At 37.2% G+C, this 27,789-nt stretch overlaps 1 protein-coding gene across 7 annotated transcripts in view; it reads left to right on the top strand.

The window, feature by feature from the left end:
• LOC111865727 overlaps positions 1-27,789 on the top strand; it is a 53,258-nt gene that overhangs the window by 20,838 nt on the left and 4,631 nt on the right. For 3 of the 7 annotated variants that reach the window (XM_023853967.2, XM_023853968.2, XM_023853966.2), the window contains 4 exons: positions 5,817-6,038; positions 6,917-7,052; positions 13,341-13,486; positions 18,220-18,569. In XM_023853967.2, the coding sequence (XP_023709735.1) occupies positions 5,990-6,038; positions 6,917-7,052; positions 13,341-13,486; positions 18,220-18,569 (681 nt within the window). In that variant the 5' untranslated portion in view covers positions 5,817-5,989. The remainder of the gene's footprint in view (positions 1-5,816; positions 6,039-6,916; positions 7,053-13,340; positions 13,487-18,219; positions 18,570-27,789) is intronic. The other 4 variants (XM_023853970.2, XM_023853969.2, XM_033751942.1 and 1 more) reach the window with 3 other exon arrangements.

The following is a 27,789-nucleotide window of genomic DNA, read 5'->3' as shown; positions in this document are numbered from 1 at the left end:
TCGTCCAGTAGCCAGTCGCTATACCAACTGCGCTACCCCGGCTCCTCAGTTATGACATATCGTGACTTAAACAAAGGAAATCTATGTCTTGAACTTTCGTGTCAGTCTTTCAGTGCCGGCAGTCGTGTTTCTAGGCAATAATGCCGCTCCGTGGGAAAGTTGGGGGATCACGTTATAATGCGTTGGAAAGTCACTTTGAAGGTTTCTATGTGAAGTCGGAGGCGGGAATATTTTACGAAACTTCCCTGAACCAAACAACGGCCAAAGAATATCATTGTCAGGAATTCAATTTCTAACATGGAAATATCTTCATCAGAAGAATTAAGAATTCTACTTAAAAGTTCTTGGTTAACATTATGATGTCAGATTTTATTACTGATAAAGGTAAGGAAGTGTCTGTGCTTAATTAAACAAGAATCTGTTTATTGATATCGAAAATTGTAATGACTGAATTATATTATCTCTACTTATGATTTACGAACGTATGCATATTCAGAAATTTAAACTCAGGGCCAATCGAGATAAGCAAGCCTTCCTCCTCTGTATTATCTTTTTTTTATTATTGCTAGTGGGGTGGGACGAAGTCCCTTGCACTGCGGCCACTTCTGGTCTATTGTACCAGCCCCAGATGATAGGTGAGGGTGAATGTGGAGTAATTGGTGGAATGAAGATTGGCAGGGGAAACCGAAGTACTCGGAGAAAACCTGCCCCAGCTCCACTTTGTTCACCACAAATCCCACTTGACCAGACCCGGGATCGAACCCGGGCCGCCGCGGTGGGAAGCCAGTGACTAGCCGCTTGAGCTATGGCGCGGCCTTCCTCATCTGTAAGTCATACAGCTAATGTACCGTTTCATCATGTTCCTATTTTGCCTAAAAGGAACATTATTTTGCACAGCATTTCAGTGCGAACCTTTGGATAATCGTGGTGGAAGCCAAGTAGCACCAACGCTGGACGTCTTGCCTCGTGAACCACTGTTACACAACTGGAGTAACAGCTTTCATACATCGACATGAAATATAACACAGTTCTTCGTCCATCCTGCTTCTTATTCTTCCTCGTCTTCTTATCAAATTAACCTGGAAACTTTAAAATTCTTCTTTCTGAAGAGCCGGGGTAGCGCAGTCGGTATACCAACTGGCTACGATCTGGATGGCCGAGGGGCAGGAGTTCAAGTCCCGGTAGGGGCAAGGTCTTTCTTCTCTTCACACTCAGACAGGCTCTGGGGCCCACGCAGTTCCTGAGACTCTTTCCCTGGGGTAAAACCGAGGTCAAGAATACGTCTGCCTACCCTGCCTTATACACGTTCGTGGCACTGTTTAATTAGTTAAACGCAGTGGCAACTTTACATTTTTTCTTCCTATATGTAATTACAAAAAGGAAAAGAAAGGTGTATTCTTGTATATCCCATCATAAGCGTTCTCTGTGTTCAAACACGAGCATAACTTGACAGGCTTCTCAGAGGCGGCTTATTGTACGGAAGCCGTCCAAATGTGGGCCTTTTGAAATAAAAAGCCTTTCTCCAATATGTAACGTTCTCAATCTCGTTATGTTGCATAACTGAACTGTCTGTTCCATGTTTAACACGGTCAAATTTAATATGAAAACTTATGTTAAAAGGAGCAGGGCTAGAGCAATCGGTATGGCAACTGGCTACGGCAGGACGACCGAGGGATCGGAGTTCGAGTCTTGTTAAAGTCAAGAATTTTCTCTTCTCCACATCATCCAGACTGGCTCTGAGGCCCACACAGCCTCCTATCCAGTGGGTACCGGGGCGGTTTTTTTCCGGGGGTAAAGCAGCAGGGACGTGAAGCTGACGACTAACCTCCAACTAGTGCCGAGGTCAATAAAACGTGGATCTGTACATCAATTCCCCATACTCCTTCATGGCGTACTGCTTAATTAGTTAAGCACAAGGACGACTTTTATCTTCACATATGCAGAAGAATTTTCGAAAGAAAAAGCTGACCATTCTCATAAAGCAGCGAGATCTGCGAAACTTACTGCACCCTACAGCCCCTCGTTGCCTGCTTAAGGAATGTGCCAACTTTGTTTGATACTTAAATCAGTTTGTATTTCAATATTCTTCCCATTTCATATTTATTTTGAAACCTGAAGTAGTTCATCTAGCAGGAAGAAGGAAGTAAACTAAAAAAAGCGCTGAAATTGAGACAGATGGTTAAGGAAGATCCTTATAATATGTTCACCTTTAATAATTTTAAAATTAACGTTAATCGAGTATGTGTTAGTGCCGTAACGTGGGGATTCGTTGCACTGACCACGCGACACCCTCTATCCGCCAAATTTGGCACTAACTTCGCCTACAAGCGGCGGTCGCTCGGTCGTTATAGTCCTCTTGTGAACTAAAACCAAAGAGTTTGTTTTTGTTAGTGCCGTAGAGTAAAACCAATATAGCGTGGTGCTGTCGTGTATCCCTGACCTATCATTCCTCGATTTTCCGAGAATACTTCACTCCTATATGTCTTCTGAAGAAAACGGCTTTATTCTTTTCTTTCTTCCGCTCATCGTATTCCATTGAATATTTCAGGATGATCTGTTTTACTGGCTAGTTACCTGTTTCCTGTGCAAGCATTTTCGTGTCAGATAACTTCATATCCTTCGGATGCATTTCCCTCGCTGTCCTTTGTTTTTAGATCACGTAATATCCTGTAATATATAGTGTATTTAGTTAATCATTCTTTTTATACATCCCAAAAATACATCTCCGAGTCAGATGTTTGTTCGTTATTAGCTTTTCTCCCCAAATATGAGGAAAATTATTCTAAAAAGATTTCTTTATTATTCTTTGAGATGAGGGCATTGGATTGGAATTTTGACATTCACTTATGACCCTGAGTCCTTCTTGAGAAGCCACCAATTGTGCAACCATTCAAGAACTTCCAAGCATTTTATAGAAACCGAAGGTTCATTACCGTGTTCACAAGAGCCCTTAACCGGTCCCTATCCTGATCCTAATCGATCCAGTCCATACCATCCCATTCTATCTCTCTAAGATCCATTTAATATCGTCCATCCACCTACGTCTTGGTCTTCCTAGTGCTCTCTTTCCTTCTGGCTTTCCAACCAATATCCTACATGCATTCCTCTACGTCTCATTCGTGCTACATGCCCTGCCCATCTCACTCGTGGTAGTCCTGATGTCATATTGTATAATACAAGAAGCAATATAATTATCACGGCCTCGTGTCATCCTTTATCGTAAACATAACTTAAAGTTTCAGACATATTAGAGAAAATTAAATTCTCACAGATAGCTACCAAGTTATGTTTATGCATAGAAATAAAAGTATGGAAGAGGACGTCAGTATTCGCAGACCTTTTATGTTTTTCATTTTGCTTCCCTACCCAAATGCCTTACAGTGGTGAGACAATGCTAATGGAGATACGTACTATAAAGAAATGCAAACAAACGTTATTTGAGTAAATTACATGAAGTTCAGTTCTACGAGTAATTTAGTTTTGCTTAGAGCGGCGGTGGCACATCCATTGTATTTAATTGTCTCTCATTCTGCATTATGAGCTTGTCTCTCTGAACTGTTGCTCAGAGCAAACGATTTTCATTAAAATTTTACATAAAATGTGCAATAAAACCAAAACATTAATTAAGGCTTCGAAATGAAAATTAATTTAACATGTCCATTTCACTTCATATGACTGACCATCTAAATAATATTAGTGTAGTGAAACCAAGTTAATTATATTTATTTTAAATAGGATATGGGTTGATTTGAAGATAACGGAACCTGACTTACGTATGAAGATCTCAGTAGAGAAAGTTATCAAAAACCACGCCCTTTTATCCATGGAACTATAAAATAGTCATAGGTTTCCCAGAGACTGTCCCAACCTGGACCAGAGTTCTCCATGTAACAAATGAATCATAGATTAGAAACTTCCTACGAACTCTGTTCTTTCGGCCCTCATGAAACATTAAAACAACCTTGGATTTTCCGGGGAATACCCACCAAATTGTAAATGGAAGCGTCTGAACGAGAATCCTGCAAATAACAAATGAATCATTGGTTAGAAACTTTTTTTTTCAATTTAGTATCTAATTTTCGTATTAGTCAATAAATTCACATTGGCATACAGTGAATACAAGACAATAATTTTCCCTGTGACCAAGCATAAGGATAATCGTTAGTTTCACATATTGATCCAGCATCCTTTCCAGTGAACACATTGGGCTTTCCTCCCGGGATAAAATGGTCGGATCCCGAAGATAACTAATCACTCTATCTAGCACCGAAATTTAGAATACGTTGATCTTTGCTTTCACTCTCCCTTATAACATCGTCTCATAATGCTTACGCGCAGAGACTTTACAAAATAGGTATACGAGCAACTTACACAATAGGATACAGGATACAGGATATCCCAGGAGTTTGGTGCCATACTTCAGGAGCGTGCTGAGGGTTCCATATAGAGCAACTTTGAAATAGGAACCCATGTCCGCAAACGTAAAATAGCAACGCTAGGGCAGCATTTAATATAATTTTGTTTAAACTTAGCGCCTCAATGTCGAACTGCATTGCATAGAGGAACAGCCGTCCCCCAGCACTCGTGCCATTGCCAGGATTGTAGTAGACATTAAAATCAAGTGTTTGGAGGATCCTGCACTCCCAACAGCTTTATCCGTATCATCCAACGCGAGTACACGACGTAGGTCCAGCTGACTTTGTACCGCGAGTTCAATTTTGTCTGTGGATACTGAACCAGTCTTTACATCAGCCCAACTTCCTGAATCGCGTGTTCCTCACAGACGAAGCGCAGTTTACAAGGGATGGCTGGTTCAACTGTCGAAACAGCCACGTTTGGGCTGACGAAAACCCCAACGTTACTGTAGTTGGTTACCTCCAGGCGCAATTTTCTGTCAATGTCTGGGCGGCCATCATTGGCGATCGCTTTATTGGGCCTTTCCTCCTACCACCGCGACTGAATGGGCCCTTTTACAAGGTGTTCCTGGAACGTATCCTTCCGACTTTGTTGATTGTGCGGAGGCAAATGTGGATACTGCATGACGGAGCGCCGGCATACTTCAGCATTTTATCACGAGACTACCTGGATGGTCGTTGGATAGGAAGAGGAGGCCCAGTGCCTTGGCCACCCCGATCCCCAGACTTGACACCTCTGGACTATTTCGTCTGGGGCTATGTGAAAAGCCTGATCTACGACACGCTTGTGGATAATGAATTCGAGCTGTTGGCCAGAATACTTGTTGCATGTACACCTGGAATATTTGAAAGGGTGCGCCAAAACTCCTTTCGTCGATGTAACGCAGCATTGAAAATGGAGGGCGCCAATTCCAACATCTACTCTAGGAGGTGAGTCTTGAGAGTTTTGAAGGGGTAATATGCCTGTGCATGCTCTTCGACATTGAGGCGCCAAGTTTAAACAAAATTATATTAAATGCTGCCCTAGCGTTGCTATTTTACGTTTGCGGACATGGGTTCCTATTTCAAAGTTGTTCTACAGGGAACCCTCAGTACGCTCCTGAAGTATGGCACCAAACACCTGAGACATTCTGTATGTGCTTACCTTATGTCGTTCTTACGGCGTAGTAATGTTCACTTAGATTGTGGCTGCATCATCAAAACTGTGGAATCTGAAGAATAATGGAGAAAAGAGGGAAGAAGATAAAGAAATGAAAGGGAAAAGGAAACGTTCTTTCCACTAGTATGAACTTACGAGTTTTACACCCCCCTTTGATATGCTGTGAATATGCTTTGTTTGTCTCGGTGTCACAAAATTTGAGTTACAGGAGCACTAAGAATTTGTAAGTATTTTGTCACCAGGCAATCAACAAGGCGAAGCATCCTTCTCCGTCCCGTATGTTCCAGCCACAACTAGACGCGAAGAGAGTCAACCTGTCAACCTCATACACATATCCAGTTTCCTCTCAGCTCCAAGAAGATCGCCACTTCAATGGGGCAGATAGTGGATTAGTCCTGTTGTCTGCACCAATAGGATGGTCATATTGGCAACTCTGCTGGTGCTTCATGGAGCGAGTTTGGTTGGTAAGATATCACGGTCAGTTAATAATAGTATAAAATTCGGTGGTAATATCCAGAACATGCCTTTATTCAGAAAATTATCAGCAATATTCTTAATAGATTTCAGGTACGTTTTGTTGATTCACCACAAGTATTACTTCAATTTTAAGATAACCCATAAGATGTTAATTATGAAAATTTCCATCTCAAAAATATTAAGTTTCCTAAGAATACATCTAAGTGTTCAGCATGCAGCATCTTCATGAGTTTGTTAGTATGCTGCAATTTGCCGCGCCATAGCTCAAGCGGTTAGTCGCTGGCTTCCCACCTCAGTGGCCCGGATTCAATCCTGGGTCTGGTCAAGTGGGATTTGTGGTGGACAAAGTGGCGCTGTGGCCCGTTTTCTCCGAGAACTTCAGTTTCCCCTGCCAATCTTCATTCCACCAAATTCTCCAACATCTTAATCACCCGGGGCAGGCTACAATAAGCCAATCAGTGACCGCCATGCCAAGTGGACCCAACTGGACTCCACCTCCCACTAAGCGAATTAAAAAAGAATTACTATGCTGCAATTATATGTGTGTGTATGCAACCATCAACACAACAAACAAGTAATTAAATCATCACCACATTGTGTCAACTGAGTTTATTAAATATGTTAAATTACGTGACATTTCGGCTCACTTGGAGCCATCATCAGGGAATTCACTGTTTAAAGTTATAAAATACTGAATATCTGTAGTGAACATAAACTTCTTAACTTCTTAAAATAACAGACACAAAATTTATCAAGTTACCATATTTGCTGTAGTAGTTGTAGTTCCATTTGTTATAATGTTACGGACTACAAATATGGGATTATAATGTTGAATGTATCTTCTAATTTTTGTGCCCTCTGATAGGGTCGATGCCAGGAGCAGGTGCTCCTGAGAACATCACCATTGTGTTCCTGAGCCCGAATTCTGTCAAGGTGTCATGGTCAGCCACCATGGACAATGTGGAAAAATATGATGTCAATTACAAACCTACAAATGCCAGGTATGTAAGAGGAGTTGCCTCATATCATATGTTATCTGATTAGCAATAATATTTATAGTCCAAAATTGTTGTTTCTTTCTTTTCGTTTCCCACACTTTCCTTTTCTCCTTCCTATTTTCGTAACTCACTCCCACCTCCCAACATTCTTTTCTTCCTTCTGCAGATCTGAGGCTTTACATTTGTTTTATATAAATCTGTACTAAGCAGAGTTCTATAAATACTAATTTTGATAGAAACTGTGGTATGAATTTTACAGAATAGTCTGTCATAGAGCTTCCACCTTGAAACTTTTAAGATATTATTAATTTAAGGATCTTACGGGCGTGACTATGACTATGCGGTGCTGAGTAGTCTGGTAGAAGTTTACTGATATTTCACAGGAATGTACTGCCTCCATCTTCATGCTCAAAGTGTAAGCCAAGTAAGCAGCAAGCAGAGTGCTGCTTGAGTGTTGCCTTCTTGACTTGCTCATCAACTCTAAAGATGGAGAAAATTCATTCCTCCAATATGTCAGTAAAATTTTGCTGGCTTTTGCAGCATCGCATACAAGAAGACAGCAAAGATAAAGTTCTAGTGACCTGTGAAGTAAATCTTTGCAGTAATATAATTTCAATTTCAGTATATGAAGAAAAGGAATTCAGTGTAGCTTTCACAATATTTTAAAAATCAAATCACTCACTGTTCTTGGATAATAATTTAAGTATGGTTTAAATATTTTCCATAAAGGTAAAAACTTGTCCCAATGCTTAATTAAGCACCACATCATCATGAAGACATATTGGGGCGAAAATATTGCTTCACACACTGGATGGAGATGAGTAGTCAGCTTCACGCTCCATTTGCTATATCTCCAGGGCGAACGCTCCCTGTGTAATCTGAATAGGAGGGTGGGTAGGCTCCAGAACCAGTCTGGAAGATTGGAGAAGAGAAAAATTTTGTTCTCCTGTCTCAAATTGCACCCAAGTTCTTCTGTCATTCAGCCCTGAGCATACATGTGTAGTCACTATTCCCACTAAGCTACTGTAAAATTAGAAAAATATATGCACAGTTTCAATACAGTGATTGTTCTATGACTGAATTGAAAATTTTGTGAAGTAATTATTTCAATTTTTGAAAATATTAGACGTTAGAATTCCCCATAAATACATATAATTTTAATGGGTAGGGAAGTTCTCACACATTAAATAGAGTAGCAACGGAGTGGGTATGCTTCTCGTATTCTTCCATTTTTATGACTGCAAAGTACACAAAGTCCATCAGCTAAATTTATTTTAGACTTCAAAACTTGTCTAAAAATCGTCTGTCATATAAAGAAGTGACAGTTTAAAGTGTTTACTATGATCAATTTGTTTGAAACAATGTATTTACTGAATATTTAGAGAGTCTTTTCGAAAGTATCTTGTAAAATTACATTGCTGAGTGAATGAAGTGGTCTGAAGAATCAGACAGAATTGGCAACAGCAACAGGAACATTTATTATAACTGGCGAATATTTTAAAAATACTTTTTAAATAATTTTACATTGACATAATGGCATGCAATGCAATAGATTAGTGTAAATGGAGCACCTGATGATGGCACTGTGGCGCCGAAACATGTTGTGAAGTGACAGGTGAAAGTGGATGCACTGCAAGATGGACACTGTATATATATCACGGATGTAACAGGAACATATTTCTTTCAGATATTTGCTGTACATATTAAAAATTATTATGATATTATAATGTGTTCATATTGATGGAATAACTGATTCTTTTATAGGGATCTAAAATTTGATCTCTCACTTAATGAAGAGAACTTAGTTTGAATGTGGTTGAGAATGGAGGAGTGAGGAGAAAGCTTGGACCTAAGAAACAAGAAATAACATGATGATGGAACCAAATATACAACATTCGCTTCATAACATGTACTCTTCATCTCATATTGATAAAGTAGTTACAACAAGGAGGATGAAATGAGGATGAATAGTAGAAATTGAAACTGCGTATAAAATATGATCAGATGACATGAAGGAAGGAAATCCCTTGTAACAGTATAGCATGAATAAAAGAAGGATATAAAAATGGATCTTGAAAAAGTATGGTGTGAAAATATGGACTGAATTGATTTCACCCATGCTGAGTTCCAAGTAAACTTATTAAACTGCAAAGAATGCTGCTGGGGATTTTGTATACCACCTTATGAGCTTGTCAGAAGAATAGGGCAAGATTTAGAGTTGTGGGAGCCCCAGGACAATAAAAATAAGAAAGCCCCTATCAGTAACAACAAATTCAGGTTATGACAAATATCAAAATTAAAACTGTGGATATGATTTCTGCTTTGTGGAGGCCCCAAGGGCAACTAACCCAGTTTGTTCCCCTTAAATCGGTCCCAGTAGATCAGTAATTGTTGTTAGAAGAATGAATTGGCTCATTCCAGTTCAATTCTGAAGAGCACTCTCATCATTGAAATATAAATTTATGGAAATGCTATATGTCACAATATAAATTTTTATGCCTGTCATCTAGCAGTGGCCTTCTTTTTCACAAGGACATTCATCTGGTTGCAGTAAGCAGTATAGCTTTCTGCATTAATTTATTCCTCCTACTTCACTTAAAAGAATTTTCTTCTTTTGAGTAGTTTTAAGGTGCCAACTGCTGTAGCATTGTTGGTTGAGGCACTATGCTACAAGCCGGAAGGTCGCGGGTTCAAGTCCCAATGAGGTAATTGGATTTTTTTCAATTAACCTAATCCTTCCAGCCACACTATGGCCCTGGAGTCTACTCAGCCTCTAACAGAAATGAGTATCAGGAATTAATTAAATAATTTTCCTGGGGAGTAAGGCTGACAACTTTACTGCCATCTTTGAGCTGATTTTCTAGATAATGTGGGAGCCTCGACGTCTCACAACCCTATGGGCCTTCACGGCCTGTTACAGGGATAGCTTTACTTTACAATTTTGGAGATGGCATTTGTCAGGAGAGCCACAGCCCTTCATCCAAACTGCAGATGTCCCCCCCCCCCAAAATAGCAGTAGGAATTTTAGAGCCCTTTTTTAATACAAATGAACATAAAAATGTTAATATTTTTGCAACAAAAATAACTCTTTGAAATCCACTTCAAGTCTGTGCCGAGGTCTGAGGGTTGCCTTAAAGTATTCCGCAGCACTACTGTATCAAAAGAAGAATATCCTTTATATTAAAAATGTTTTTTTTTCTCCATTACCTTTGTAACCTTAAAAAGCAAGTCCACTGTCTCCAAGTAAGATTAGAAAACTTGAGCATTTAATGATACATATATCATTGAAGATAAATCTGTAAGCACAAATGTAATTGTGTTGTGGTGCATATAATCAGTGAATGAAATATCAGCAGTGTTGTATAGCAGACACACACTCATATGTGCATTTAAGAGTTTCCATGACTACTGGCTATTCTCACTGAGTTTGTAATGGCTTTTCTTAGTCTGTCCAAATGAACAACTGGTTCATATCTTAAAACAGACCATTACCACATCACCTTTCATGATCATTCCATCATTAATACTACCATTACCATCAGACACTATGAAACAGTGTAATTGAAGCAGTATGATTGAGGAACCTATTTTTTTTTTAATTCACTTAGTGGGAGGTGGAGTCCAACTGGGTTCACTCGGCACGGCAGCCACTGATTGGCATATTATAGCCTGCCCCGGGTGATTATGATGATGGAGAATTTGGTGGAATGAAGATTGGCAAGGGAAGCCGAAGTACTGGGAGAAAACCTGGCCCAGTGCCACTTTGTCCACCACAAATTCCACTAGACTAGACCCGGGATCGAACATGGGCCGCTGCGGTGGGAAGCCAGCGACTAACCACTTGAGCTATGGCGTGGCCAAATTGAGGAACTTAAGATTCACTCATTCAAAGAACAGATGAAACTTTTCTCTAATCTAGATTTCATGCTCTCTACCTTGTCGTTGATATACTTTTGTCTAAAGCATTTCTTGGAATGCAGAATATTTAATAAAGTATTCTTCAAAGTTAATTTTAACCTGCAAGTAAAGTTATTCACCTCATTGATTGTATGGGCCAACTGTGTAGAATTCCTCATGAAGTTAACAGAAGTTTGGAAGTTTCTATCTTTTTGAGGGATAAAGGACATTCAGTCATACTATTGTCATTAGTTACTTTGTCAGCAGTGGACTATTACACAGAGAGGTCCAAATGATTTACTTAAAGGAAGTGGTTATAGTATGTCTATATAGGAACACTGTGACAATTTTGAGGTATTTATTTTTAATTCTCTGTGTAATTTTTCATAGTTATTTTGAGTACAGAAAATCAAGTAATGTGTCACTGGATTAATGTGGATATGCAGACTCTGTTATAAGCATATGAACAGACATATGTAAATGCACATACCATTGACATTTTATTTGCTTCAGATATGAAGAAGGCAATGAAGGATATTGTATATAAATTTTTACAAAAAGATAAAATGAACTCGAAAGACTTTTGAATTTCACTTGTGAGAGCCTTGCTTTAACCTCCACAAATAGCTTCTTTTTTTTTTACTTTTTGAATTTTGTTTTACAGTTGCACATACAGGTATTCTTCATGATCTGCAATTAATGCATTCTTGCAAATAACAGTATGCTTGTTGGTAGTGTTTAACAGATTTACAGGTTTTTGAGTCCCACCTCCCTCTTCATATGAAGAGAAGGTTGACAAAATTGACTGAAGTAGTTACAAAGGTGTACTTACTATATATAAATTTTTTCCAATATGCATATCTAGATTAAATTATTGGGAATCATCAGTATAGATTTTGATTTAATAAATCGAATACTGACTAAATTTTTTTGCACTTGTCAGTTATTGGGAGTATAGCAAGATAGTATGTCCATTATTTATAAACTTCAAGAAAGCATATGATACACTTAGGATTGAAGTAATATTTAATATTCTCATTGAGTTTACTATACCCATAAAAATAATTAGGTTAATTAAAATGTGCTTACATGTAAGCTGTGGAAAAGTGTAAGTAGTTAAATTATTTGTCTGACACATTTCCTGTCCAGAATGATCTGAAAGAAGGGATGATTTCTTTGCCATTGCTCTTGAACTTTGCTTTAGGATACTCAATGCCGAATAACCAGGAAAATCAGTTAGGACTGAAATTGAATGGGACACATCAACTCCTGGCTCATGCTGAAATGTTAATTTACTAGAGGGGTAACATAAATGTATAAATTTTAATAAATATTTATCCTGAAGTAAACACAAAGAACACTAACTGTATGTTGATGTCTTGCCTCCAGAATTCAGGACAAAATCATAACTTAAATGTAGTTGATAGATTCTTTGAAAATGTGGCAAAGTTCAGATATTTGGAAATAATGTTAATAAATCAAAATTTGATTCATGAAGAATTTAAGAGCAAATTAATTCTGGTGAATTCTTGCTGCCATTCAATTCAGTATTATTTGTTTTGTCATCTGCAGCCTAAAAATTTTATGACTAAAATACAAAGAACTATAATTTTCCCTGTACTTCCATGTGGGTGTGAGATTTTGTTTCTCTTGCTGAGGGAAGAATATAGATTGATGGTGTTAGGGAACAGGGTGCTGAAGAGAACGTTTGGACCTAGGATGGATGAAGTAATGCAAAGCTGGAGACAACTTCATGATGAGATGGTTCACAGTTTGTATTTCTCACCAAAGAGTTATACATACAGAATTCTGGTAGGGAAACCTGAAGTAAAGAGACCGATAAGAAGACCTTTATTTAGATGTGATGATAATATTGAAACATATCTTTAAGAAAGAGAATGGGAGGAGGGTGTAGACTAGGTTCATCTGAGTTGGGGTAGGGACTATTGGTGGGCTCTTGTGAGCATGAAAATTCATTGTCAGGTTTGATAAAATGCTGGGAATTTCTTCAGTGGCTGAGTACCTGTAGGTTTCTCAAGAAGTTGTTTCGTTGGTCGGTCGGTCAGGCAGACAGATATGCATGTGTACGTACATACACACATACATACAGACAGACAGACAGACAGACAGACAGATGGATGTACAGATAATAGGACTATTAATGCTTTCCTGCACTTGCTTAAAACTGACATTACATTTACCATATTATTCACCATGATTTCAGTAAGTTAAAAAGCATGATATTAAATTAAAAAATGAGAAAGAAAGAAAGAAAACGAATAAATGAATGAATGCAGAGACTACAACACCATCTGAAGTGGATGAATTTCCTAAACGCACCTGTTTTTGGGGTAACAGTACAGAGGGTATCAAGTTGACAGAGTAACCGGTTAGTTCCAGAATATCAGATGTGGTTGCTGGAAATTCCAACTTCATCACCCTAAACAACCTAGTGCCTAGCACACAGTACCAAGTCACAGTGGTCGCTGTCAAAGGAGGCAGGAGGTACCGCAGCAGACCAACTATATTCCTCACAATGGGTAAGACTTACTTCAGAAATATTAACCCTTTATTTCTTGTACGAAGAAGTTTTAGGTGAGTTAAGAAGGTGGCAGCATATGTTGCTATTTTGCATTATATAAATTAATTATTAGCTTATAGCAAAGAACAGAGGGCACGCGGTAGCGTAGTCGGTTAACTATGCTACAAGCTGGAAGGGCGCGGGTTCAACACCTGATGAGGTCATTGGACTTTTCAATTGACCTGATCCTTCCAGCCGCACTATGGCATTGGGTTTGAATCAGCCTCTAACAGAAATGTGTACCAGAAATATTCTTGGAATATTCTTGGGGTTAAGGGCGGCCAGCGCGTAGGGCTGACAACCTTGCCGCCATCTATGAGCCGATTGTCTATAAAATGTGGGAACCTCAATATCTCACAACCCTATGGGCATCCACGGCCTGTTACAGGGATACTTTACTTACTTTACTTTTATAGTGGAGAATAGCAGAGTTGGTAGAAGTTATGAATAAGAATAAAAGATGGTAGTAAGAAGTGCCGCTGATAGGCATACTTGAGTNAATTTCAAATTACAAAAATACACTCTATAATATTGCAGAATATAAAACACAGGTTAGTTACAAAACTTCTGACAGACTTCCTCTCAAGGAAACATAGATATAGAAATGCGGTGTGCATTTTACAATTTGTGTTACACTTACCGCCTCTGTGGTCTAGTGGTCAGATTTCCTGCCTACAGATCCAGAGGTCCCGGGTTCGATTCCCGGCACTACCAGATTTTCTGAGAAGTAGTGGATCTGGAACGTGGTCCACTCAGCCTCGTCAGGATAACTGAGAGCTATTTCAAGGAAATAGCAGCTCCAGTTTAGAAAACCGAAATTAATGGCCAAGGAGATCAGTTGTGCTGACCACACGGCACCCTCTGTCCGCAAAAGTTGGAACTAACTTTGCCAACTAGTGGTGGTCACTTGGTCAGTATAGTTCGCTTGCAGACTACAGGCCACAGAGTTTATTTTTGTTTTGTTTTGCATAGATAGCATAAATCTTACACATTTGCATGAAGCAATGTCGGAGGCCTCATTGTATGTGATGAACACTATCATATTTACATTCAGTAGAGGAGTATGAACTTTGCTCAACTGACTTTTGCCCTCCTGCAAGGACTTCTTCTCAAATGATCACCTACATCAAAAGAGAATGAAATTGTGACATTTCAGGGACTGTCCAAGGCGATGATAATGACAGAGACAGTCTCCAAAACATAAATTTTAGTAAATATTGAAACAACTTATCATCGAAGACTTCACTGCAATTACTCACTAGGCAGACTTTTGACTTTAGTTTGACCAAACTGCATGCCCTGCAAAAACAGAAGATATTTTCTTAATTCCCTATAATATTCTCATCTGATTATTATACCAATACATTTGTAAGGTGCAATGAAACTGCTTCTTCCCATCATTTACAATTAGTTCATTAATAGGTTATTTTTTTTTAATATAATGTTGGTATTCAGAGCTTGACCTACGTAAGTGATGCACAGACTTCAACCCATGATAGGATCCTGTGCATTGCACTGTTCCTTCTGACATCAGTAAGCATATCCCCCCACCCCCACATACAAGAAACGAAAAACAATACATTTCTCAATGTGCTGATAACATCACATTCATTTAAGCCTAATTCTGATTTTACCATTTCCGGTTTTTAAAAGTTAACTGCTTTCCACAGTTTTAATTATATTCTTCTGTATTATGAAGCTATGTAGTCTTCTTGGTGATAGACAACATTTTGAAGGAGACCAGCGCTACCATCCTCAGGGAAGATGGATACAGCAGGTTCTGCCAAAATATTGATAACAACTCACCCGAATACATGGTGTCCATAATCCAGAAGATCACAGTCCAAAAATTCACTGCTGTGGAAAGCTCTAACCTGATGAATTCCTCAGTTTGTCAGAGAGTCTCAGACAATGAAATGCACTATTAAAAGACAATAGCAAAATTTATATTTATAGTATTGGCTTCATTTTTAATGTATTATAAGAGAGCAAGCATTCCCTTGCAGAAAAATCAAATTTTAGGGGGGAGAAAAATTTCTCTTATTGTCCAGTATTTCTTTTCCACCTCTTGTCCTATTATCATTCCCTTCCTTCCATCTTCCTCTCTCTGCTTCAAGTTAAATCAGCTACTTCACATCATCAGCACAAGGTAGTTCAGATTTTCCCTTGTATCCCAGCAAGAGAAAAAGATGGTTTGGAATTTCCCTGATAGCAGCAGCAGAGAATAGTCTGTGTTTTCCTTCAAATCCTAGCAACAGCAGATAATAGTTTTGGTTTTCCCTCATATTCTAACAAAATTAGTAGATAATGTAGGTTTTCCCTTACATCATGTAATGACAGAAGATAGTTTTGGTTTTCTCCCTTCTTGCTAGTAATGGCAGAAGGGTTTTCCCCAGCATCCTAGAATTGATTCCATTGTTGTCACAAACTCATTTTTATCACAATCACTGTACCTTCCTTACAGAGGAAATGATGGGGAAATAAGTTGGTTTACACTAAAATGGAATTAACGATTTTTCCAGGGATATCCCTCCAAGAGGAACATTTCTCATCATGAAGAATGCCATCTACTGGGATGTGGCGCCATGTAGATCTTGTGAACAAGATGTACATGGTGCCACATCCCAGAAGACGGCATTCTTCATAATTACAGCTGTGAAAACCTCAAATCCTACAACTTTCAGCTTCATCAGATTTTTCTGTGACACGATGTTTTGGAGAAACGGGGTGGAACAGATGCAGGGATGCACTTTGGTGATTATGTATAGGTATATGACACACAAACACACACACATACACCAGTTTCTGTATATTAAAATAAATTTCAACTTAACTTTCAAAGAGTGCATTTTTTCACATTTGTGTTTTTCAGACACATTAACTGAATAACATATGATGTCTTCCATGCTGTGAGATGACAGGTTTTATGGATGATTTGTGATGACACGAATGCTTGACATCTTAATTATGTTCTCTCCTCTACAAATTTCCACTAAGAATGTTGTGGTCGCATTTGCTTACAAGTGTAACCAAAAGATGTGAGATTTGAGTTTCTCATGGCCGAATCTTCATAACTAAAATACACAAAAATTAAAGTATGGGGAGATAAGCAAATCGAAGTAATGTCACGCATTTTGAAAATACATTAAATCCATTTTTAATTTTTTTTAGTTAAATTTCAATACATATGAAAATTTATTGAAAATAACATGACTGCACACTATGTACTGAGGTAGCCCTAGTCCCTTTCTATATAACGTTTCTGTTTTAATCATAATTTTATAAAGTTCATAATTATTTTGTTACACACACAAAATATATGTGTATATATTACCAAGATATAAATCTGAAAAGTTAGGATATCTTGTCTCTGGGTATGTCAGATATTGAAAACAGGTCTCCTAATGGAGAAATACTAATGTGATAAGATGTGAAACAAGTCTGGTGTTCAGCTGTGAGTCATAATTCATCCTGTCAATGATAGGCAATTCAAGGCAGAAACTTGTAATTAATCACCTAGCAATACTCGTATAAGACAAAAGTCATTAATTTGCACCAGTAGAATACACATCATTAAGTTTTGGGATCAAAATTGTAATCAATATTAATGTGCAATCAGAACACCATTTGAGATTTATTTTGGGACCATTGGATTTGAAGAGTAAACTGAGACAAATTGTAAATGGACACTGAAATTATTAGACTGGGATCATCAAAAGAACCTTAAATGTAGTAGAACCTCGAATGAAGGAATGCCATGTTGCTGTTTCACTGTATAATTTTCGTAGAATTTAAAAGTTGTGTAGCACTAAGGAAAACACTGTATTTCCTTTAATATCATGAAAATCGTGCTGGCCAATGTGTTAGCATATTTCAGTAATTCACATGTAACCATGCCACCTTGACTGAATTAAACATGTTCAGGTTCTTAAATTTGTACTTAAAATAGCATATAATATTCTTTTTCAATAAAATAAACATCATAAACCATGAAAACATATTGGCACAACATAGAGATGCATACTGCCAAAACAGATCTCTGATGAAAATAACACAAAATGACCTATAAACACCTACTGAGCTAGTCACTGTTTTCTTTTGAAAAGATCTAACAAGGACAGTATTTCATCATGGATTAAGGAATCACTATATATAGATGGTATAAAATTATAAGAAATTTTAAAAAGTACTAGATATCAATGTGAAGTTCTGTGACAAGAGTTCTTCCAAAACCAGACAGTAGATCAGTCATCAGTAAGATAAAAGTGGTAACATTTCTGGAGCAATTTATAAGTATATCCTTTCCATCTACTTTCAGAAATGAGCAGCAGAAATTGAAAAACCTCTAGAAAGAGAACACATTATTCAAAAACAGAAACATTTCTGCTATGCAGTAACATTTATTGAATGTTACCTTTTGTTATTTTTGTTGTCAGAAGGAAAAATTGCTTTAATTTGGCATGATAGGGAAATTTACAGCTTTTCTTTAACAGGTTAAGACAATAAAAATAATTTTCAATTTGCATTTCTTTATATCACTTATCTGTTGCATATTCAATTGTTCCTCTCCATTATGATGTTGTTTATTCCATGAATAAGAACTAATAATATGTCACACTGCAGAGTGCTCCTTCAGTTCAGATATCAAAATGTTGTTGTATTCATTATTTAAATGTATTTGATACTTTACAGAACCTCCTGAACCTCCAAATACCTCTGCACAGCGTCATCCAGACTCAATCATTACAGGGGTGCCCACTACAGTTCCGTCAAATAGTGAAGACCTACCCAGCTCAAAAAACCCACAGCAGAACATCCAGGTGCGAGGCGTGGAGGTGGGAATTGTCTTGCTGGTTCTAGTCGTCTGGATAGCTGCAATTGCACTCTTCTTCAACCGTTGGGGAAAAATTCGCATGCTTCTGCCATACCAGCCTGACTACAAAGAACAGCTCAAGGTACCAGGCTCTGGTGCTTGTGCTGCAGTGGTGGGAGGAGGTCCTTGTTCTGGCCAACAGCATGGTTCAAGCCAGGGTTGCCCCCAGGTAGGTACAGCCAGAGTGGTTCATGAGACAGGAAGTTTGGATGTAAGCATACATGGATATCACTGAAGAGAGATTAAAACCATCTTCATGTCTCAAAATACAGAATCATTTCACTTATATGTATGCTACATACAGTACAGGCATAAGGACGTTTGACATATGCTATGTATGAATTAATTGAAAAGTAAATTAAGTGAACCTTTTAATTTGCATATACATCCTATACATGTGTGAACCAAATTAATATTGAACAATGTACACTGCAAACACGTTTACAGATACTGAGTATGAAACTCACATGTATTATTATTCATATTCATCGGAAAGGGAGCGGATGTACGAACTGAACTTCTGAGAATAGCACATTTATTTTGTCCTGCGTTACCTAGCCATCTCGAAACTGTGCTTTCATGTAGGGGTCCAGAAATGTAACGTAAATCATTTAGCTACTTAAAAAAATCCACTTGCCCACAATTTTGCCCCTGCTAAAGACAAATTTGTTACAAGATATATACAGATGTAAAAAAAAAAACAGATGTATGTACTGTATTTAAATTCTGGAAACGAAAGTAACTCATTCTTTAACTTTCTTTCTATTCATATACAATCATAAATTTTTGTTTATAAAATTGTTAGCACATTACACAAGGATTAGAAAATGTATTTGCCGCTGGTCTCCATTAACTAAATCATGTTAAGAAACTTAATATATTTCTAGTGCCCTGCTGTCATGTATGGCTGATATTATTCATATGACATCTGAGGTTCCCACAGCAGTGCATATTTAGATTGTGATCTTCTAGTATGTGACAATGTGTAGTTTGATAGATATGTATTTTGGTGAAGCCTGCTGCTTAGCAGGTTCTTCCAAAGTGTTAATACCAACCTACCAAACTATACATTGTCACATCCCAAAAGATAGTAATCTAATATTTCCCCTAATTATGTAATTATTTTGAACAGGGAAAGTGACAGAATCAAGCTTTCTCTTAATATAACTTCTGTTAATGAAATCTATCTTGATTACGGTATGGTTTCAGGATTAATGAATTAAAATGATAATGAATGATAATGATAATGAAGTCATAAATGCCATAAGAGTTTAATGTAATGGGTTGTTCAAACATACTTGGTTTACACACAGACAAGCAGTTTTTTTTTCACTAGGTTAATATTGGTGGCTCCTTGTAAATAAGGTAATTGATGTCCAGGTTCCATAAAAGGATGTTAGCTTTTCAAGAAGAATTCTGTCCCACGGAAGTAGATTTTTAGTTAATTAGGTCACTTACCATTAGTAGGTGCTTTAGTAAGAACATCTGGTTGATACATGTAAACAGATACTACTTGTAACTAGTTCTGTCGTTCATGGCCTTCCTTTAAAGTTTGATAGTTACACAGCCAGTTCAGAAATTTCCTGCTTTTAAGATACTCAACAATTCATTACAGGAGTAGAATATTCATACTAATTGTGTTAAACTGGCTAACACTTTGAAAAATAAAATAGAAAGCATTGCTTTTATAGTTCATTGGTACTCCATGTACTGACAGGAGAAGCAATTGGATAATGCATGATCTGCCACCTCCAACCAGTTTACCACAGTTGTTATCAGTCAGTTCCTTCAGGCTTACACTGCCTGCATGTGAGTGCAGGCAAAATTAGAAGAGACATGATATAGTACAGGCTTAAGGAGAAGAGGGATAATATGACATTGCAAGCTATTATTTTAGTCAACTGAGGAATGTTAATAAAATCCAGTTGCTTGTGTGCTCACAGAAGGTAGAGTATTGCATGGCTAACACTTTTGAAGAAGTCAAATTCTGCCAGGGTTCATTGCTGTGTTCACAAATGTCCAAGTATTCTCATTACAAGAAGTCAGTCCTTACCTTCACATCCTTTTCTTTAAAATCTATTTTGATTTTATTCTCTAAAAGGGATCTTTTAAAAAAAAAACGCTTGTTATACTTGTAATTTGGTAAAGACAAATCTCTCTTTGTAATTCATTTGTAATTTGTATCCCAGTTTTTTGCATTTGACTTCTGCCAGTTTCCTGTCTCTATAAATAATGGAAGCTGGGAATAATTTATTTTCACTTAATCATTAATTGAGAATTTTGATGCTATAGCATTACTACTTCTCATTTATGATCGCCTGGAATGAAATTAATTTTTGGTAAGTGAATTACTGCCAATTGCCAAGCCATTTTTTATTAACTATTGAGTTGTGACATGATGCATTTTGACATTTGTATATTAATATACTGTATCTTTCATATACAGCTTTACACGAATGTCTGTTCAACTAACATCTTCCACAGCTATAAACATTTTTCATTAACACTTTTAAAGAATTAAAGTCAGCCAATGCTTCTGAATGTTTTAGCGGTACAAACGGGTTCCAGTTGGTAACCGCCCAGTAATGATGGTTTACAAGGACAGTGAATGTGATATTGACTGAACAATAAATTGTTCACATCGTGACTATGGCTAAATTGGTGAGAGTGTCAGAAAGGCCCCCATACATTGGTGTAATTATATATTATAAGTAACTTGCTGCTGCTTTCATAGTAGCTGTGCTCAACACTAGCAAAGTAGGTCAGTAGACACAGTATTGGCTTCTTTCATCTTGCCTACATTTGAGAGAAAATGAAAATTTATTGTTTAATGCAAATCATCAATTACCATAAACATATTTTCAGAATGAATTTTAATAAAGTTCATTTTGTTAGATGGAAAAGTTTCTTTATTGATGTTTTGCAGTTTAGATTCAGGATAGTTATGTTAGATGTACAAAAAGTTTGATGTAGAAAAACAGATAGTATGGTTCCATGTACAACTCGGCATGCCCACTTAGCTTTTTAAAATTACTACCAAACTATAAAAGAATAAACAGTACAATGAGAAGTGTTTGTGCCCATATTGAACATGGGCTGCAAGTAAATAGTAAATTTTATTACTGTTTGTAAAATATTCCATACAAAATGCTTAATGCACCTTGATGGGCAATAGAACATTTACTTGTATATACCTATTCACTTGTTTGATTTCTGAGCTTGTTATTATCCTTATAAAAGTAAATATTACTCTGTGTACTGTATCAATCTGATCTGGACCTTGGTTAACAGCCATTTCACTAATATCAAATTCTATTCAGATCTATGCAGATGTTTTTCTGCAAAATAATAACAATCTGAAATAATGCATATGTACATATATATGCTAAATATAAATTATTCATTGAATTTAATTCATGGAAAACTTACACATAAAGCACAAATTTTATGGAAGGGTAGGGAAAGAGCACTTACCAGAATAAGGGCCCAGAAACAGAAATATTTACGATAAATGTCAGTATCAGTTTTACTGCCCACATTAAAATTTTCTTAATTGAAACCTGTATCAAATAAAGAACAAAGATAATTTGGGTATCAGACTGAAAGGCAAATATGGTTCACTGTTGTAGATTAGAAAAAAGAATGCTAAGGTGAGATTGTCATGTCAGCCAGTACTGATTTAGAATTGTGGCATTATATGTATATTTAAAAGGAAGCACTATGTTTCAAAAATGGTATAAGGGGGTACAGAAGGGAAGCACAGAACACAGCTATCATATACTTCAGGCAAGAAATGTATGTGATTTGAAAATCTGCTGGTAGCTAATTCCTGACTGGCATTCAGAGTCAGAAGTGAAAGGAGGAAAGGCAAGTTAGAGGCAGAAAAAGCGAATCTGAGTATTTTGGCCATTACTGTGGATGGAAATGATTTTTAATTTAGTATCTTCACTGTAAAATCATCACAGTGCAAGGGTGTACATAATGTGGGCACAGGAGAACTCAGCCACATCCAGGCCCTCAATCAACAGCCCAACAACTGCCCTCAGGTATCACAAATTTAACAGTGCATATTTATTTTGTGGCTTATATTTTATTTCTTAATGACTTTTTAATACCAAGTCCACATGAGGTTTGTCATTAAAACATATACCAAATGGTCATGACAGTATCACGAATAAGATTTTCATGTACAGAACAAGGTTGTCAAGGATACGAGATGTTAGTGTCTGAACACAGGGACGAAAGACTTCTTTATGAATTGTAAGTGAGGGTCAGTGAAGGATCACAAATCTTATCCTTCACTAAGCTACTTATAGGTTGGTAATCCTTCTTGAATTCATTTATTCTCATATGCAGGCCTCTAATGTTCTTGTTCTTACTGTTCATTTAAACCTCATTAATTTTGTCTTTCAGATATTCCCTCTTTTTAGTCCTGAAATGTCTGCTGGCTTCACTTCTTATATTGTTCAGATTATCCCCATTTATTTCACTTTGATACTGTAACCACTGAAATTTGGTTTGTTCCCTTTGATATAATAATTTTGAGCATCCTTCATCAAACTATAGCTTGTGCTTCTTCAATTCAAAATAACACAGACTCTCTTTGGCTGAAATTTTTATAATATTTCTAATAGTTTCCCAAGCTCTATTAATATCCACCTCAGTGTCTAAGATTTCCAAGGCTGTGAACCTATTTGAAACTTCAGTATGATACTACTCTTTACCTGTTCCTCATTTTAATTTTTCGAGATTGAACGTCTCCATACGAAATCTATGCATTGTTTATTTACTAACTACCAGGCTGTCCCTAATTTTACTACCACCAGATAGTGGTCAGTATCATAATCCGCACCCCTGAATGATTGAACATCAGATACAGTTGAATGCTGTCTCCTTCCTATAAAGGGATGGTCAATTTGATTATAAGTCTTTCCAGCAGGAGATGTCCAAGTAAATTTATGAATATTATGATGTGGGAACATTGTACTTTGGATAGTCTGATTTTTGGATGTGACAAAGTTTACTGGCCTAACTCCATTATCATTACTAATATCATGTAAACTCATTCCTCATAGAAGCTGTCCTTCATACCATCATCATAACTATTATTCCCAGTAATGACAAATATAGGAATAATTTCTCAAGCCTCTGCTCTTAATCATATCCTTTATAGTACGTGTTGGCCCTTCCCTGGGCTCTTCTTCTGGAGTGTCTGTCTAGTTCTAAAGAGCCATTTGCATTCCTGCTAATGTGTCAGGTAATGTAAAAAAGATGCAGTAAATCATTAAAAGTTCAACTTCACTAATTGATGCATATATATGTACCAATTCACTTTGCTGATTGAGGCATTTATATGTTCCTAATCTTGGGAGACATCATGATTTTCTTGTGTTGATGTACACAAATTTTAAACCACCCCAAAATGCTCAACATTCTCCAGATAGCGTTTTTACAAGTCTATAATATATAAGAAACGTTTGTCAGCGTCTCAGAGTCAACCTAAATAGAGCCCCCCCCCCCCCAANAGAGAGAGAGAGAGAGGGAACAAGTTGTATCACTCAGTGTCCTGAGTATATACTGATTATTTCACTAATAATAATATAAAATACAGTGTCTTATTTTCATCATGTTATTAATTAATTTATTACAATAACTCAGCTTTGAGAGTGAAACAGACAGTAATGTTAAAATTGCACATAATGTTTCTTGATCTGAGAAAGGCAGTAATATTCACGATCTGTATCCAACAGTCGAAGAATTCAGTTATCAAAACATAAACAATCTGATTAAAGTGCAGCCATATAGCAAGTAAACACAGCCATTACTGTGTGATGTTTGTGTCAGGGCTGCTGCGTTCTGGATCACTGCTTCAGCTATCCGCGGCCTCAACCGCCGCGAGACTGCGGCTGCCGGTTCGCTCTCTTACACCGTGCTGACACCTAGCAGTAAGTCCGTTCTGCGCGTCACACATTCACATTCTAGAAAAATTTCCCTAGAGCCACAAGAAATGTACACAACCTGTTTATCAGTCTATAGTAGAACAAGTTTAAAATTCAAGTATACACTCTGAATAACACAAGTACTTACTATATGTTTAAGTATATCTAGATTAAATTGACAGCATATAAATATTAACCTCTTGAACATTGAACACACACTTATGCATGACAACCTACATATATTCTTGTGAAAATGGAAAGTTTTCTTCTGAAGTGTACATGCACAGCCTTGCTTGCCTGCTGTGTCACAGGTTCATTCAGCACAAATTTCTGTTCAAGGGGTTAACATGTAAAGAGGAAAGTTTAAAAATGGCTTTCAGCAGTGCAATGTTGATCGTCTAAATCATATTTCATTAAACTATAATGCTTTCCTCTGGAAATAATTATTTTATATAGGATTTATAAATTATATAATATTTTTTGCCCCAACGCATACCATAATTTTGGCTGCAGTTGTTGGTTTCATTAAATATTGTATTTTTGAAGACTTTTTTAGAAGCTTAATATAATACCTAGTAATAACAGTGCATGTTAATCGGGCCCTAGTAAATACTTCAGGAACTAATTCCTGAGATTATTCCCAGTCAGAATCCTCATGTGAATATGAGCCAGATTCTCAAATGTTCCAGAGCTATGGATGTTTGCTGTTGTACTTTTAGAATGCATGGGTAAGCAGGCATGAATGTGTACATATGTAAGCCTGCTCACTAGTAGTGCTCTAGTTAGCAAGAATCCGGTGAGGTTGTGCATATGTTTTATTTGAAACTCTTCTTTATTCTTGAATGTGACAGTGATCAAACTTTTTTTTGCATTTTAAAATAAAGAATACACAGATGTGCATTTTTTGTACAGTTCTTGCAATAGCAGCAGGAATACTGCAGTTGGAGAATATCATAGATGATTTCTACAATGAAAAATCGCAGATCAGTGCTGTTCATTGTCAGGTGCATCAAAGTGGCTCATTTTGGAATGTGTCACCTGCTGAACATCCAATGACAGGAAGTGGAAAAAGACATTATTCAAATAACATAGCACAGTCTATATGTTAGTACTTGAAGAATTTCAGCCACTCCATATTGCCTGCATGAGGGTCTGACAACACTACAAAGTTAAGGGCTTGATATCTGTATTATAACCAGTAAATTCAGCATTTTGAACCTGGGGCCATGGGTAGGTGGTTGGAAAACTTCTGCTAGTTTGTTGCACACCACACTGACAAGGCATAGTTTACCCTTGATGTAATCAACAATACCCCAAGCTCCCGTTTGCGGGCAAATGAAAATCCATGAAGAACAGCAGTAAGTAAGTGTGGTGTGGGATCATTGACGAGCACCTCGCTGGACCATATGTCTTACAGGAAAATTTAACAGGTGACAGTTATGCTAATTTTATGCAAAATGAACTGTCTGCCCTCTTGGAAGACCTTCTTCTGCAGACAGGCGTACTTTCAGCATGTGCTCTAACTCCACATTTGGACATGATGCAAAACCTGTATAAGCAGCTCCCTGATTGATGGATTTCCCATAGTGATCCATGGAATTTGCCACCATGGTCACTGGACTGCACTCTGCAAAATTTCTATATATGGGGTTACATGAGAAATGTGGAGTATGAATGCAATGTAAACTGAAGAGAGGAACAACTTCAATGAATTTTCAATGCTGCAAGACACATGAATGATCCTAGTGTTCTAAGCGAGGTTATATATTCCATGGTCAAACAAGGTAGGGTGCATATCCAATCTGTTGGTAGCCATTTTAAACACATATTAACTGAATTATAAATGAATCTTTTTCTCCAAAAAGCTTAATTTTTGTGTTAAAATATATTTTTAATTTAAACTATACATAGCTCTATAACCACTGAGAATCAGACTCACATTCATATGCCATTTTTGAGAATGACTTCAGGAATTAGGTCTGAATTATTGACACCAAGCATATACAACATATATTTTTAGTTAACAAAACATTTTGTTTCATCATTTTGGTAGTGATGCAAGAATAGTCATTTATCAATCTGGTGCCTGACTAGATTTTGATTCTTGAATTCAGAACCTGATTCAGTGAACAGTATATGTAATTGCCTACTGATATATATATAATTAATATTACATTTCCTTTTTAGGGAAATTTATTGAATGGATGAGATGTGATGTGTTTATCAGCAGGTTCTTTAAGGGGGGTGCTCTTTCCTTCCCTTGTACTTCAGATGCTGCAAGAGAAGCTGTTAAAAAAGACACATTACGTGTCACTGAAACTTAGAAGCGCATTGTACATGTCACAATAAACTTTCTCTCTATGCCTTGGCCTATACAGTTCCAAACGGCAGTATAAAACACAATTATTACAGTAAAGTTCCATTTACCTGGCATCCAATCATCCATAATTCTCATTCAGCTAGCAAAAATAATAATAATAAAAAAAACTGTTTTGATACCTTTATTCAAAAACAAATTTCTGAAGTGCATATGTTCACCCACCAAGTGGTTCTTCTCCCAGCTGCAACTAGCAGCGAAATCCATCCCTCATGCAGGTGCTGATACAGTAGAAGATAGCTGAGTCTGTAATTGCATTACAGTGTATGTATCTGAAATCTTTCACCCATCAATCTGATAAGTCACCCAGGAATACTCCCACACAAGAACTGATGTGAAAACGTTTCATTTTGACTTTGTATTTGGTTTCAGTATGAGTTAATTTCATGTAAACCACAGATTCGTGTAAGCAACAAATTGCATTTCCCATACATGCCAGATAAAGGGATGTTTACTTAAATAATGAGCATTAATCTGTTAGAAAGTAAAAATAGTTGCACTTTTCTCAGATAAAAATAATTTTACACTTCTAAAAACTAATAAAATGAACCCAACAGTTAGAAATACAACTCAAACAGCTCTTCAGTTTAATGGAAGGAATGAATATACAGGGTGGGCCAGACTCAGTTAGGCAGTTTTTGATTAGATGTTATTTTTATTGATAGATGTTAACAATTGCAATTGTTACAAAAATGGAATCGCACACACGTCATCAATTTTCAAGATGCTGGTCAACCTGGGCACCACCTAAGTCAACACAGGCTTGCAGACGCAAAGCAACATTTTCACATGCCTTTCTACACATATTCACTGGAACTTTATTGAACTCCTGAACAATCACCTCATGCAGATGTTTCACGCTGTCAATGGGATTAGCGTACACCTTGTCTTTGAGGTAACCCCAAAGGAAAAAGTCTGGTGGGGTGATGTCGGGTGATCAGGCTGGCCACTCCACAGGCCCTCGATGGCCAATCCAGCGTTGAGGAAAAACTTGATGCAAGAACGCCTGAACAATATTGGCGAAGTGTGGTGGGGCCCCATCTTGCTGCCACCACAGTTCATCAAATTTCTCT

This window comes from Cryptotermes secundus, unplaced genomic scaffold (genome assembly GCF_002891405.2).
Source record: "Cryptotermes secundus unplaced genomic scaffold, Csec_1.0 scaffold150, whole genome shotgun sequence".
NCBI lineage: Eukaryota > Metazoa > Arthropoda > Insecta > Blattodea > Kalotermitidae > Cryptotermes > Cryptotermes secundus.
Note: the sequence above shows the minus strand (reverse complement) of the source record. Positions and strands in the feature narration are given on the sequence as shown.